The 14,674-nt window shown below is 36.4% G+C and overlaps 1 protein-coding gene, 1 long non-coding RNA gene and 1 other non-coding gene across 6 annotated transcripts in view; 1 reads left to right on the top strand and 2 right to left on the bottom strand.

The window, feature by feature from the left end:
• The window catches only part of LOC113688315 (EP1-like glycoprotein 2), a 32,473-nt gene extending 19,123 nt beyond the window's left edge, over positions 1-13,350 (bottom strand). The window contains exons 1-2 of one of the 4 annotated variants that reach the window (XM_072048929.1): positions 13,076-13,350; positions 12,619-12,922 (exon numbers count right to left, since the gene is read on the bottom strand). In XM_072048929.1, coding sequence (XP_071905030.1) covers positions 12,619-12,922; positions 13,076-13,237 — 466 coding nt within the window. In that variant the 5' untranslated portion in view covers positions 13,238-13,350. Of the gene's footprint in view, positions 1-11,126; positions 11,480-11,853 lie in introns of those variants that run through there. The other 3 variants (XM_027206113.2, XM_072048928.1, XM_072048930.1) reach the window with 3 other exon arrangements.
• Positions 538-644, bottom strand: LOC113688732 (small nucleolar RNA R71). Its single transcript, XR_003448094.1, has one exon. It is a non-coding gene; the product is annotated as a small nucleolar RNA R71 (small nucleolar RNA).
• Positions 4,439-7,565, top strand: LOC140006650 (uncharacterized). Its single transcript, XR_011814385.1, has 3 exons — positions 4,439-4,514; positions 6,298-6,375; positions 6,566-7,565. It is a non-coding gene; the product is annotated as an uncharacterized lncRNA (long non-coding RNA).
• Positions 13,351-14,674: the final 1,324 nt, after the last annotated feature.

A 14,674-nucleotide genomic window follows, 5' to 3' on the forward strand; every position in this document is an offset into this window, starting at 1 on the left:
GATTTTTGACCTTGAGGTAGAGAAGACCGCGCAGAAAACACGAAAAGAGACTAGATAGCTCAGAGAGGAGCAATCTAGTGCTACATCCCATAGACTTGATCCGGAAGTCGAAGCAACAAGTCCGTTTGGTGATACTTCTAGTGATTCAGATCGAGAAAAAGTCGCTATGGCTAATGCACAAACATTAAGAGAGTTGGCTGCTCTTGATTTAAATCAGCAACCTTTGTGCATTATTTTCCCAAGTTTAGATGATAACACTCCATTCGAGTTAAAATCTGGTCTAATTCATCTCTTGCCATCTTTTCATGGTTTACCAGGTGAAGAGCCTTACAAACACTTGTAGGAGTTTGATGTCGTGTGCAACAGCATGAAACCCCTGGGGATTACAGAGGAACAGATAAAAATGAGGGCATTCCCCTTCTCCTTGAAGGACTCTGCTAAAGACTGGCTGTACTACCTACCACCGGTAGTATCATCACATGGGACCAGTTGAAGAAAAAGTTCTTAGACAAGTACTTTCCCGCGTCTCGAGTTGCAAGTCTAAGAAAGGAGATTTGTGGTATCAAACAGCATCCAGGGGAGTCACTCTATGATTACCGGGAGCGATTCAAGAAGTTGTGCATCAAGGGCCCTCAGCACCAAATAAGTGAACAATTGCTCATACAATATTTTTACGAGGGGATACTCTTCAGAGACAGGAGTATAATCCCTTTGTGCAAGAATTTTCTGAGTTTGCTTGCAGGGATAAATTTAAAATTGTTGCGAACGAGTATAAGAGGATGAAAGCAATTTCTAAGGTGAAAATGAGTCGAAAATTAAGGAAAAATGTTGCACTCAATGGCTATGTGAATCTCGGAAGAGGGCCACCGATTACAAGGAAAATTGAAATACATCCAGATTGAAGAGTGGTGTTTAACGTCTAGCCAAAGACGTTAAAGAAAGACGCTCATTGGGAGGCAACCCAATTTCTTTTAGTTGTTTGCTCGGTTTTGTTTGATAGTTTAAATATGTTTTCATTGAGTTTGACTGATTTCGGACTTCAATTTTCGTTTTTGATGATTCGTAGGTGTCTGTCTGACATGACGCGCCTGCGTCAAGTCGTATGGAGAGTTCATGGTCAGAAGGGTTCTTACCTTTTTAACGTGCCCGCGTCACGTTCGCGGGAAAGGTAAGTATTCAAAACTCGAGAACAGTTTTCGATTTCCCGTTAATCTCTAATTTTAAATTTTGAAAATGAGTTTTGTTAATAATAATATTAAAAAAAATAATTAAAAAAAAATCTTTTTTCGTTTAGCTATAACCTTTGTTTCCAAAATTAAAATTTCAAAAAAAAAACTTTTTTTTTCTTTCTTTCTTCTTCCCTAATCCCTTCTTCCCTTTGTCCGCTGCTATCTCCTCCCCTCATCACCAGCGTGCCGCCGCCTCTGCTCACTAACCACTCGCGCGCCGAAGCTCTCCCACAGCCAACGCCGCCAGCTTCTCCTCTCCCTTTCAGTCCGCCACTGTTTTGACGACTTTAGGAAAGTCCCGTTGCCCTTCTTCTTACTATTGCTATTTATTTGTCACATTGAAGGCAATGTGTCATTTAGGTGTGGAGGGGATCAGTTGGGGTGCCAGTTTTTCTAATTTTTAGGTTTTAGATATTTTTCCTTTATTTTTAGTTTGTTATTTGTTCATTTTCTTTCTTTCTTTCTAGTGATGAGCTCTCATGTGAATGCCAAAGTTCGATATTGGATTGTTGGCTCTACATTTACTCTTGCCAAGTTTTAATAATAAAAGTGCATCGAGTTAATGTGGTTGAGTCCAAAACATCTCTTTGGTGAATATCGGTGACTGCTTGACTCTTTTGATTTCTTTGTTAACTTTTCTAGATATAGAGAATGACTGGTAGCATTTTAATGTGAATTGGTCCAATTATTAAGTTTAGTTCTCTATGTTTGAAAAATGAGGCTAGCTGCTACTATTTTCTTTGTGATATTTTGAGTTATTGTGTTATCTAGCTGGGAAATAAGGGTGACTGTACTCCGTTATTTGTTACTACTGACTAACCGGGGATCTTCACCTAAAGTGTCGATTCTCGCATCAAAAAGTAGTAATTTCTATAAGTACGTGGTTGTATAGCGGTAGAAGCTGAGTAATCGGGCTCCTTCATCTGGCAAATGTTGGAGTTCGCGTCAAAAGACTTCAATGGCTAGAGAATAAGTCTTGTGTTACTATTGAAAAAAAAAAAGAAAAAAAGCGAAGAAAAAAATAGAAAAACGTGAAAAAAAAAGTGAAGGTTGTGTTAATGTGTGATAAAAGTCAGTTTGCCGATTTATGGATTTAATGTTGAGATTTTGGTTAATATTTGGACCATTTGTTGATAGATGTTGTGCGCCATTCATTTTTCTTAGATTAGTTAACTTGGAATTGAAGGAGGTTGTGGTTTAGAAACTAATCGGGGTGATGTTTCTCGGATTTTGATCACTGATGCTTGATATATGATTTTCTCGGTATCTTGACAATATGGTAGATGAAGTAATGACCATTGTGAAATATTGGTGCTTGTTTACTGTTCTCATGCTTGAAGACAAGCATGGTTTAGGTGTGGGGAGAATTGATAGGTTTCAATTTTATCATTTATTTTATAATTAATTTCCCCTATTACCTGACCCGATGTAGATTAATTGTTGGATTCTACTCACTTTTAGTATTTTGCATTTATTTCAGAAAGTAGAATGAAAATATGATAACAAAGTACCAATTTGACAGGAAAGGAGTCCAAGTCACATAGCTTACCCCAGCCAATTTGACATGAACTTTACTAAAAGCATGAAGCAAGCCCCAACAACTAGAAAAATACCAAAGATAGCTTCCAGACTGGATCCAATTATAACTATTACACTCCTTGAATTGCTTTTAGGAGAATTCACCAAGGCATTGCTTCCCGTTGAAGTCTATTGCACCTTAACAAATAAAGAGACTGTTACACACTCCTCCATCATTTCTAAGGGAAAATACTTCATTCACTAACGAGCAACTCCCCCCTCAGATTGCAAAATGTATCCACAAGTGAATACCGAGCTTTACAAGAACAGTTCTTTAAACAGAACTCTTTACATTGCTCCAACTTCATGCTCTCACCATATAAATTTGAGGTACTGTCAAAGTAACTGATGTTTTCAAGTTCAAGAAGAGAATGATACTGATGATGGTAACAATCGATTGGAGTAGTGAGGAAACATCCAATATTGGGTTGTCTGAAATTCACAGGTCTGAAAAAGCTTGTGTCACCATTATCAATTTCAGAGCAACTGCATTGATTCCTTGAGCAAATGCCATACTTTCCCACAGCATTGGGTATCCACAATCGCCAGTGTATAAGAGATCACTTATCACTACCCAATCTGAATTTGACGAGGCATAAACCCTTAAATGTCCATCAGACTCTAATTTCATTACTTGGGCTGCTGGTGAAAGCGCGTAATTGTCAAAGCTTCCATTCTCAAACTTAACATCAAGAGGTATAGTTGCAGCACTTAAACCCTCGTACATGTCTGGGTAAAAATAGACCTGTGGGGGGCTGCATTCATTATAGGAAACCAAGGTTCCATTTTCAACTGCAAGGGAGTATATGCCTTGACTTGAATTTGAATCTGATATTCGAGAAGACAGCCTCTGACTGGAATGAAGCTTCTGTCCGAGAACCAAAGAGTCTGTTTCGTGATCAAATGATTGCCAAACAGATCTACTCTTGCTGTCAAAGAGTAGCAGATTTCCCATTCCAGTCAAGTTTGAGCCTGCAACAGACTTGCCACCAGTATTGGTTGACCAAACTATTCTACCATCTGCATCTGCCAAGATCAAATCTCCATCTCGAGTGACATTCAAGGTTGCATTTGCTTTAACAGGATTGTTTCTGTTAGCAGACCAGACTACTTGAGAAGATTGTATAGTGGGATTGTTGGAACCATGCCTTTGATCTTCCGGGGAAATAAGGGCTCCTAAAATGTGAAAGCCGGAATTTTTTTGTAAATAATGTTATTAATTATTTTACTAGTTGTTTACTTAGTTAATTTATATCTATAGAGGTTGATGTTAATCTTGTTTCATCTCAACCACCAAGTGATAGTAAGAATCCACAACCGACTCACTTTCCATATAGCCTAAATAACCGACCTAACATGCTAACATGTCTTACATATTCCATCTGATCATATAGCGAATTTAATAGATGTCATGATAGAGAGCGTAGGAATTAACGTGAACTTGTAGATATTATAGGAGACAAATTAGGAGATAAAGTAGGAAGAGATAGAGGTTAGTTTGAGTGGTGGAGTTATTTTAGGTAGAAGTGGCGACAACTGACTCCAACTATAACTAGTCTAATAGCAGTTAAATTTTTACAGCGTTACAAGAAGAAAACCATAAAAATAGAGAGTAAGAAAGTGTCAACGCAGCGGAAGGAAAAGTTGAAATCAAGGGATTGGACGAAGGAAAGAATACAAGAATTCGACTCCTCTGGCAATGAACACGTAAGGTCGCGAACTCTTCTTTTAATAGTTCTTAGTTTTCTCTTTTATTAACCAAAGATTTTCATCTGTAGCAGCCCCGAAACATGTCTGAAATATATAAGGTACAAGTTTTTGTGAGTTTTGATAAGTGTTCTTGTTTAAATTATGGAAATTCATAAGCCATGCGATTTCCTTTTGGTTACTAATAATAGTAGTTTGAATGTAGAAAGTCAGAAGAATACTCAAACCAATGAAAAAGGTGAAAGTAACTGGACCGTGCTTTATATAATGTTTGAGAGGAATTGATGATTTCTTTTTTGAAGCACCTCTGTGGTTCTGCCTGTCAATGGGGTTTGGTTAGAGAATAGAAGGAATTTTATGGCATAAGGGGCATTGGAAGGCAAGGCCACCATTTATTTAAAGAATGTATATAAACTGGGAAGAGGGTGCCAAAGCATGGTCGTCCTCCATGTCTTGCTGACGTGCGGGTTGTGAAAGTGGCCCATGAGCTGGAAATTTCTGCATCTTTTGTTCTTGGAACCACAAAAGGCATCAAATGTCTTTTGTCCTTGGAACCCAACAGTACTGTATTTATTGCGTCCTTGCTAGCAACCTTATAAGAAAGGCAGCGTGCTTTTTATTGAGCTGTTAAAATTGGGATGGTGATGATTAGCTTCCTATTAAAAGCAGATAATAGGATGCTAGAACCTGAATGACTTATCGGCACTTGCTTCCTATTTGAGCAAATTTCAGCTTGAATTACTCCTGTTGTGGGATCAATTAGTTATAAATTATTAGTTAAATAAATTAGAGTGTCCAATAGGAACATTGAATTTTGACTTAATTACTAACACTGCCCAATAATAAATATATATCTTCGAGTAGACGGACGACTATACATTCGTTCGCTATGCTGGCCTCGAGCGTCTTAATGGTTCCTCGGATTTGAAACGCAAAGGCACTCTTTGCGGCTTTTCATGAAGCTTCTCGGCCCAGCTTTTCATGAATGAAGGTGGAAAGTAGCTTTTTAGTCATTCTTCATGCAGACGTCTGGACTTATATTCCTCTCCTACAGCTTATTTTGCACCTGCTGCTCAGCCTTCGGCCCTTCGCTGGTTTTGTTGCATTTTTTGGGCTGTTACTATTACCATCGATATACTCCTTGTTGCTATTAGCTAGAAGAGGTGTTCATCCTGTTTCTACTTTAGAGTTCTTTTTTTATCAGATTATATTTCTTGTTTCATGCCTATCCAGGTTCTAACCTTAATGAGGCTATTATTCTATCAATATGCATTCAGTTTGACTTGTTTACTGATTAACATTTTTCGTTAGTAAGATTAGTACCTGTCACTATATTGCTTTTCCATGGTGAGTGCTGTTTAGATAGTTTACGTTAGTCGGTTGTCAACTGCTTAGCTGGTTATGTAGTGTGCGTTGCCTTTGTTAGCTCGTTACTTGTTTTTTTTCTTTCTCTTTGGCACCATCGTTTTATATGCTGATGTTTTTTAAGTTACTGCTATTCCTCCTATCTGTATGTGTTTAGTTTTATATTTTGTTTGCTCATTGCATATGTCATTGTTCCTAGGACTATTCTTTGTTATTTCTTTCTGCTGGGTTTCGCTTCTTAGAGAAAATGTCATGTTTTTTGTTCGCTGAAGCTCGCTTTTATAGATGAGTCACTGCTGTTTTGTATTATTTATGCCATTTGCTGCGAGTTGAGTTGTGAAAACATATCCTAGACAAAGTTACTTTGCCGAGCCTACCAAAGTTACTCTAAATGGTCATGGACTAGCATCTTTACCAGGTTCTGTATCCAATGCACCAAATATTTCTGAGGCTCTCATTGGATTGACTGGCGTTCCAACGCTATCTGCTAATGCAGGTATGACTGCTTCCTTTTTTTTCGCTGCCATTTAAGTGGTGGCTTCTTTCGTCTTGTCAAGTTGGTCGCTGTCAGTCGTCCTTCTATCACTGCTTATGGCCTGCTTCTTTTACTTTCTTGTGCTTGCTTAATTTATGGTTTCACCTAATTGCTGCTACCGCTAATGTCCGATGCTTCAATTTTCTACAAGGTAAATGTAAAAATAGTAGCAGAAGAACTCTTTCTCGGTTGGACAGGATTGCAGAAAAAGTTTTGGCCCTGCCTTATACTCTGCCCTGTCAGTATTGCGGAGCACAGCAATTCCATATGGAACCTCCTAACTTTTGCTTTCGGGAGGAAGAGTTAGCCTTGTGAGCTCATCGATGCCTTATGATCTTCGGCGCTTGTTCACTGGAGAAGATGAGGAGTGTGAACACTTTAGGAAAAATGTTCGCACTTACAATAATAACGTCGCTTTTACGTCATTGGGTGCAAAGTATGATAGAGAACTAACTAAAAACAGGAATGGCCTTTATACATTTTGTGTCCAGGGCCAGGTCTATCATTATCTTGATGTGCAGTCGCGCGATGGTAAAGCTTCTGGTATTCAGTTATACTTCTTTGATACCCTTGAAGAGCTTGCCAGGAGAGTTGATGGATCGCCCAAGTTAAGAGAAACTACTCTCAGGCTGCTTCTGCGTATCCTTGCAGACAACCCTTATGCCAAATTCTTTAAAGATCTCTGAGGTGTGTCAAATCTTGATGACCATAGGATCGTACTCAACTGCAATGTGAGTCTGGATCATCGTGTATATAACCTCCCAACTGCTTCACAGGTTGCAGCGATATGGACTGGAGATGGTGATCAATTGACTAATGCTTCTGCTCATATTCAGGTGTATAGTTACTCGGATACAAGCCATAAGATCAAGTATTTTTATTCTTGCTATGACTCTCTGCAGTATCCTTTGTTGTTTCCTCGCAGCGAATGTGGATGGCATCCTGGTATCCAGCGGGTTTAGGTGAAAAATAAAAAACGAAAGGATCCTACCTCTAACAAATATGGAGTAGAAAAGCAGTTCTCATGGTATCATAGTTTCCATGTTTACTCCATCATGAAAAATGAATAAATTTAGATCAATCAAAAATAGAAGTTTCCCTGTATCATGTTTCTTTTTTCAAGTGTTTAATATAAGGATTATTTTTGCTCATATATTATTCCATTCTCCGCAACTTCTTTTTCTTTACCAGTTTAGACTTAGCAAATGAAAAATTCTCTTGCTGAAAAAGTTGCCAACAACACACGGCTTCTTCCAGACATTTCTTTTTTTTTTTTCTAACCTCAGTGCCTCCGTACTTGCTCCTAAAGAACATCCAAGGTGTATGTCAAAGGTTATAGGACAAAAAATAAAAAAATGTACTTACATTTCCAGTATATATTCTATAACCATGCTAAGAATCCAAAAAAAAAAAACTTCCGTCCTAACTAAATAATTTCTCTGTACAACAAATCTTTTCTGAAATACATGTTCACTGTCTTCTCAACTTGGGCATATTTACAACGTACCACCGTGCGCAAGCACGGTGAACATCTCCTAGTATGAGTTAAAAGGACAAAGTATTGGTGGTTAATTCTTGGTTTTTCTGCTGGAATGGAGGAAGAAAATAATAAAATGGTTCAATGCCTTAAGATTATTCTACTCCTAAGTTTTCAACACAAATAAAAGATTGGTCATGTCTTTTGTTTTCGTGAGGATGCTTTGTTAGTAACAAGAGGAAGAAGAAGACGTTGGTTTGGTCTAGTTTTCCGAGTTGTTGCAAATTGCAAATTAGCCCTTGAGATTTGGGTCAATTAGAATAGGGTAGCTAAAGTATATTAAAAAAAAAACTTGTATTGTGGTTCAAAAATTTTGGAGTTGGACTAATTTCAGATTAAATAGCATTCCTGCCTAAATTGAAAATAAATTATTTTAAGAATGACCCAATTAGTATAATTTAGTCAAACCCAATGTTTCTTCAAATAAAGCCAATCTTGTTATAACAGAACCATTTTGATCTAATTGAATCCAGGGACTCTATTAATAACCCAAATAAAAAAAATTTTAAATCCAAATACAAAAATAAAATAAAATAAACAAGGCATTTTACATTAATGGCCTTATACTTCAAATTGTGAGTTAAAGTTGATTATTAATAAAGGTTGATTTAGGCCGAAAGAGAATTGGGCTTTAGTTAAACTAGTATCACCGTTTTAGGATAAAATCAATAATTGACCGGATAATTGGTCTAATGGATATTTTGTTGGACTTATTAAACTTTCCCAAACAAATATAATGAACATATCTTATAAAACTTAAAAACAAGAGTGTAGTATTTTCTATACGTGTCTCACCTTTGATCATGGAATCCTAGGGTTGAACACATTGCACACATTCTTCAGGAAGTTTTGAAAACCCAAAATTAATTATAATAATCTAAGTTTTGACAAATAGACCCAATAACAATACTAAAGATTCAAGATTTTCTTGTAAGTTCTATTTGAATAAAAAGAAAAATATGTTTACGGTTGGATTCAGCTCTAGGTCCGAACATATATTTAAATTGACTTTAAATAATGCCGGCCATTTCTACAATAAATAAATAAATGAGTAAGTTAAATAAATAAATAGCACTTATTTTATGGATAATCAAATTATAGCCTCTTCTAAAAAGGGAGAACCTTCTCAATTAGGAAACTTTCTAAAAACGAAAACTTTCTATTTTAGGAAACTTATTAACTACTTTCTATAAAAGGTTCAGACATGCTTCCTAGGGTTATTCAATATAGGAATAAGCACCTTAAGAGTTGGACATATGAACTAATCAAGATATATATATGACACTGGTTATAGGTTTGAAAGGAGTTCATGGACATGTTAAGAATCCCTTCAATCGAATAGTTTGAGGTAGGTGGCGCTTACCCCTCTGCATTTTCGAAATGTTAAATATGCATATTTTTCAAGTAAGAGTTTTATTTTGGTATATGAAGAAATGGATCATGTATGTCTATTTCAAATGTTTTGCAAGCACGAAATTACGAATTTTTGAAATATTTTGCTATGCAATATTTTATGGAATGAGTGGCATATTTTTATGAAACGAAAGAATGGTGCATGTGACGTGTGAAATGATTTTATGTTACGAAAAACTCTAAACGGTCATGAAATAAATGGTAGGGGCTATAGTTCTGTCTAATGATCATGGTAGTTTGGTATAGAGTTCGGCCGATTGACAAGGTCAAGGTAGTTTGGTATAGAATCCAACCAATTGACAGTCATGATAGTTCAGTATAGAGCCCGACCAATTGACCTATGTATGTAATGAGACCAATCCATAGTTATGAAACCTATTATGAGCTATGTTTATAAAATGATATGATCTGATTGATATTTTTATGATTTACAAGTATGTTCAATGAATACGATCATGTCAAGTTATGTATATTTCTATGTCACGTTCGATGGGGGTCACCTTTAGAACCTGCGAGACTAAGTGTCACATTGGACGGAGGTCACTTATGTATATGCCACTCACCTTCAATGAAGTATATTTATGTAACATATGAAATGAGATGACAAATATTTTAAATTGATGCATGCATGTGGTGTAGTGTGACTCAATTTTTAAATGTATATAGTATGTATATAGCAACATGATCCAACAGGGGAGTAAGTACTATCTATTGGGTGTACGTCGTTCAACTCATGTCTCTTTATTTTTCTTGCAGATCAAGAAAGTCAGCTCGTGTATGTTTAGAAGATAATTGAGAGAGCTAAATAGGTAAGATAATTGAGAGAGCTAAATAGGTAAATGTTTAAATTCTAGGAAGTTAGAATAAGGCATTTTATAGGTGCATTTTAGTGAAATGTATGTATTTCATTAGTATTCATAAGTTTTAAATTTTAGTGAAATTTTGTAAGTTATAATTATGATGCCTTGTATTTATGGGAGTAAGGTCTCATAGATACGGCATGCCACATTGCAAATCCGGTCCAAGAATCCGGATATGGGCGTGACATAAAAAGCATTCTGTATCAATAGTTTGAGTACAATATATAGAAGCCACAGATGAACGTGCTACTATGCTTTCTCTCAGAAGGATAATACTTAGAATTCCATGATCACTCACTGTTTGTTGATACGTTGGCCACGGGGTACTATGAAGTTTGAGAGAGTACTAAATGAAAACACGGAAGGAGAGATAAATAAAAATAACATTTGCAACATTAAGAAAATAGTGATGCTGGCTCATTCTAGCTTCTTCAGGCAAGTATTTCAATCAGCTCCCTGATATCTAAATGATCTAAAATGAAAAGAACAAAAAACAACTAAGGACAAGGATGAAGCTATTTTTGAAGGAAAGTATTTTTACGTGTGACTTTGTATTTGCTAAAAAATGATCTGGCGAGTTTCTGTAATCGACTGTATTTAGGTCATTCAGCATTGATGCCTCTGGTATAGAAAAGTCGCTAGAAATTCATGACCACTAACACATGCGCTCATAGCTTTACTTGCAGTTGCTCAAGTTTGACTGCAAAGTAATGACCCAACTCGTGTCAATTTTCAACGAATTTAGTTCTGTTTCTCCTCAACTGAGAGGAAATTCCCGAAAGACCATGGAAACTTCTTCATTGATCCAACAAGTTAAAAACAATCATCGAGAATGTTGCAGATATCAAATGGGATATTACAGTACAAAAGTACAATAGTATCAAAACCAGCACCAGGAGAACTCTAGAAGAAGAGATGCCCATCTGCATCTCTATTTATTAGTAAGGGCTCTTAAGAAGCATTATTAACTAACATTTTGAGTAACACAGAAGCTACAGATGAACCGTGCTACTACCCTTTCTCGGAGAAGGATGACACTAAGAAATTCAGGATCATTCAGTGTTTAATAGCGAGATGAATTAACAACTACGACTTCATGATTGATACAGGTTGTCGATGAGTAGGCCATGGGGTAGCATGAAGTCTGAGAAACTATCAGATAGAAACAACACACAATACTTGCAACATTAAGAAGAAAGAGATTCTGGTTCATTGCTTCTTCAGGCTAGTGCTTCCACTCTCTGCTAATCATGATCTGAAATGAAGAAAACAGCTTAGTACAAAAATGAAGCTATGTCCGAAAGAAAGTGCTTTATACATCGGACTTTATGCAGAATAAAATTAATAACTACATTGGTGCGATTCTCTGATTCACTGTTTGTATGTCATTTTTCACCGCTAAAGCTAAAGTTTTCGAGAAGGTGAAATCAATGAAAGTTGTTAGCACTAGCTCTATGCATCCTTCAAATGGAAATCTAGTTGGCATTCCTGGTACATTGTCTAAGTCGCCCTCCTCAACCTCCCTGGCTAATCTTTTCTTTCGGATTATACAGATTGTTAAACCAATTAGGTCAGTCAATAAAATGAAAGCTGCTATAGCATATCCCAATATGACAAGAGTTGGAGTACCTTTAGGAGAAGTTTTTGCAGGAGCTGATGCATTTGGTGTGATCTGCACCTTCATGAACACAGATGAATTATAATGAGTCTTGTCCTGCTCATTGTTCATCAATGAAAAGATCTGGGCAGGTAAATAGCAATCCCCATTAGAAGAATTTGAACCATAACGAAATATAGCTGCTTTACACGAACAGTTACCCAGACATGCTTGCTTACAGCTATCCATATTGGTACTAGTAATATCTGCATTAAATGTGAAGTAAGTCATGTCTTCTAGCTCAAGAAAATTATGATATCGTGAAGCATTGCAATTCAAAGGAGTGATCTCAGAACAGCCAAGATTTGGCTGCCTTCCGTTTATTGGTGTAAAATAGTTCATTGAAGCATTGACTGATGTAGGACAACTGCACTGCCCATTTGAGCAAATGCCATTTTTTCCACAAACCGTGGGGTAATTGCAATCACCAAGATAACCAGTAAGAATATCAAACGCCACTTTCCACCCGTCTGCCCACTCATATAGTCTCAAATGCCCATCGGACCCCAATTTCATGTACTGAGCTGAGGAAATCTGAGGCAGGGTAATCACTGAATCCGGATCCCTTGGTTCAGAAGAATGTATATACAAGGCTAAGCTTCCGTTTTGGAACTTGGCATAGCTTGCTTTTTTATTTGCTTTTGTACCATCAACTAACTGTTGATAATAAATTTGTGGAGGATTTGCTTTTACAGAAGCAAACAAACCTTTGTTGTTAACAAAAACAGAAAACAAACCTCCTTCAGTTGAGTTGGTAATTGAAACACTAGCCGTCAGCTTCTGCCCAGATACCAATTTTTGCCCTGGAACCAAAGCATCAGTAGGATGATCAAAAGATTGCCAGACCACCTTGTTATTTCTATCAAAGAGAACCAGGTTTCCTTCGTCGGTCAAGTTTAAACCTGCTACAGATCTTCCTCTCGTGTTTGTAGACCAAACTGAAGTCCCATCAGCATCCCGTAAAACCAAATCTCCTCCTGATGTAAGTTGCAGGGTTGCATTGATTTTGACAGGATGATTTCTGTTAGCCGACCAGACAACCTGTGGAAATCCTAAGCTTGGCATGACAATGTTTGAAACACTGTTAGTCTGAACAATAAAGACTGCAAACAGATAGCTATCACATTTGCCATTGCAAAAGAATCCACAAGCATATCTAGGCCCAAATGTTCCTCTGAGCAGAATGGCTCTCACCTTTGAACCATCTGTAAAATCAACAGAATGGTTAGCTGAGACACTATTGATCCACGTAGTAGACAAATTTGCAGTAGGATAATCAAAAGGCTGTCCGTCTCCTAACTGAAGAGAAAGAAGAATGGAGATAATTATTATAAAATTCCAACATTTTGGAAACATTTTCAGCAGTTCTTGGATAGCTGGAGGAGAGGGATTAAGGTCCTAGGAATAAGAGAGCCCCTCTTTGGAAATGTAGCCTTCGGTGCAGGATTTGATTTATGAGGGGGAAATATTTATAATCGGTGCAGGGACTGACGAATAGAAAATATATTATAATCTCGAATGGAAAATATTTTATAATCTCTATTGATTTATGAGGAGTTATTTTTTTATTCCCTTCAAGTTAAGTATTATATGACAATCTAACTTTTAATTACATTTACTTAGGATTACTATAACATTGATGAGAGCAAACAATCATTAGTAGCTTGCTAGTATGGCTTTCAAATAGTAATTAATTTGTCTTTATGTAAATTTATGATAAACCAACTCCTAATGTAAGATTGATTTGAATTAAAAAAAAAAAAGCTAGAAAACAAAGTATTAGCTAAAAACAAGCACAAAATGTAACAATTTTTTAATGTGTTACAAAGTGCTCATCATTGCCGACTCTATTGAGTCTTTTTAATGGTGATGTACTTGCTTATAATTGACCATATTATATTGAGAAAGGAATGATTCAAACAAATGATGTTAATTCAATAATTGATGTATTGCTCATATCCCTTGCATTGCTAGGAAATAAAATGATTAGAGAGTCCAAATTTGATATCTTGTCTTTTACAACTAAAAACATCTTATTGTTAGTTATCATACAACTTTTATTTTATATTTATTATACTTTATTTGCTACAATATTGCTTTACTAGTACTAGATAATGTGCTTTTTGGACGTGGTTATAATATCATAAAATATAATATTCTCATACATTAATATTGGCACTAGCTTTGCACTCAAAATTATTTTTTCCTAAATCAATAGATATGATATAATGAATTTTAAACGTGATAATAAACTAAAAAGAACGTAATATGAAACTTCAATCGTCAATTAATAAGGGCATAATTAAAATATCAAAAACTAAAATAATAACAATGCTTACACTTACACTCCAAATAAAAATATCAAAAATCACTATACTTTTTTTATATAGTAATTAATGATAATGAGATATTATTATATGTTTGACTATTCAACCCGCTCCCTAACTAAAAATCTTTGACCCGTCATTGTTTGGATGCGAACACGGGGAGAAGTCATCATGCCATGAGATTAGACCAGGACACTACAGAAGTTTCCTGCACGCAGATCTAACAAGTTTACTTTCTGATCTGTGTGTTGGGCGCATCTTTTCTGCAGGCATGATGATAGTCAACTCGCGTAGGATACATCTGAAGCTTCTTGTTTTCCACAAGATATCATCATCATTTTCTAAAAAAGCAGCCTACTGAAAGCCAGCTCAAGATATCAAGCGGTGCACAGATAAAACAGCAACCGAAACGCGTACGCCATTGACTGTGGTGCCGCTAGACATATTCAATGTTCTAAATTTATCC

The sequence above is a fragment of the Coffea arabica genome, chromosome 5e (genome assembly GCF_036785885.1).
Source record: "Coffea arabica cultivar ET-39 chromosome 5e, Coffea Arabica ET-39 HiFi, whole genome shotgun sequence".
NCBI lineage: Eukaryota > Viridiplantae > Streptophyta > Magnoliopsida > Gentianales > Rubiaceae > Coffea > Coffea arabica.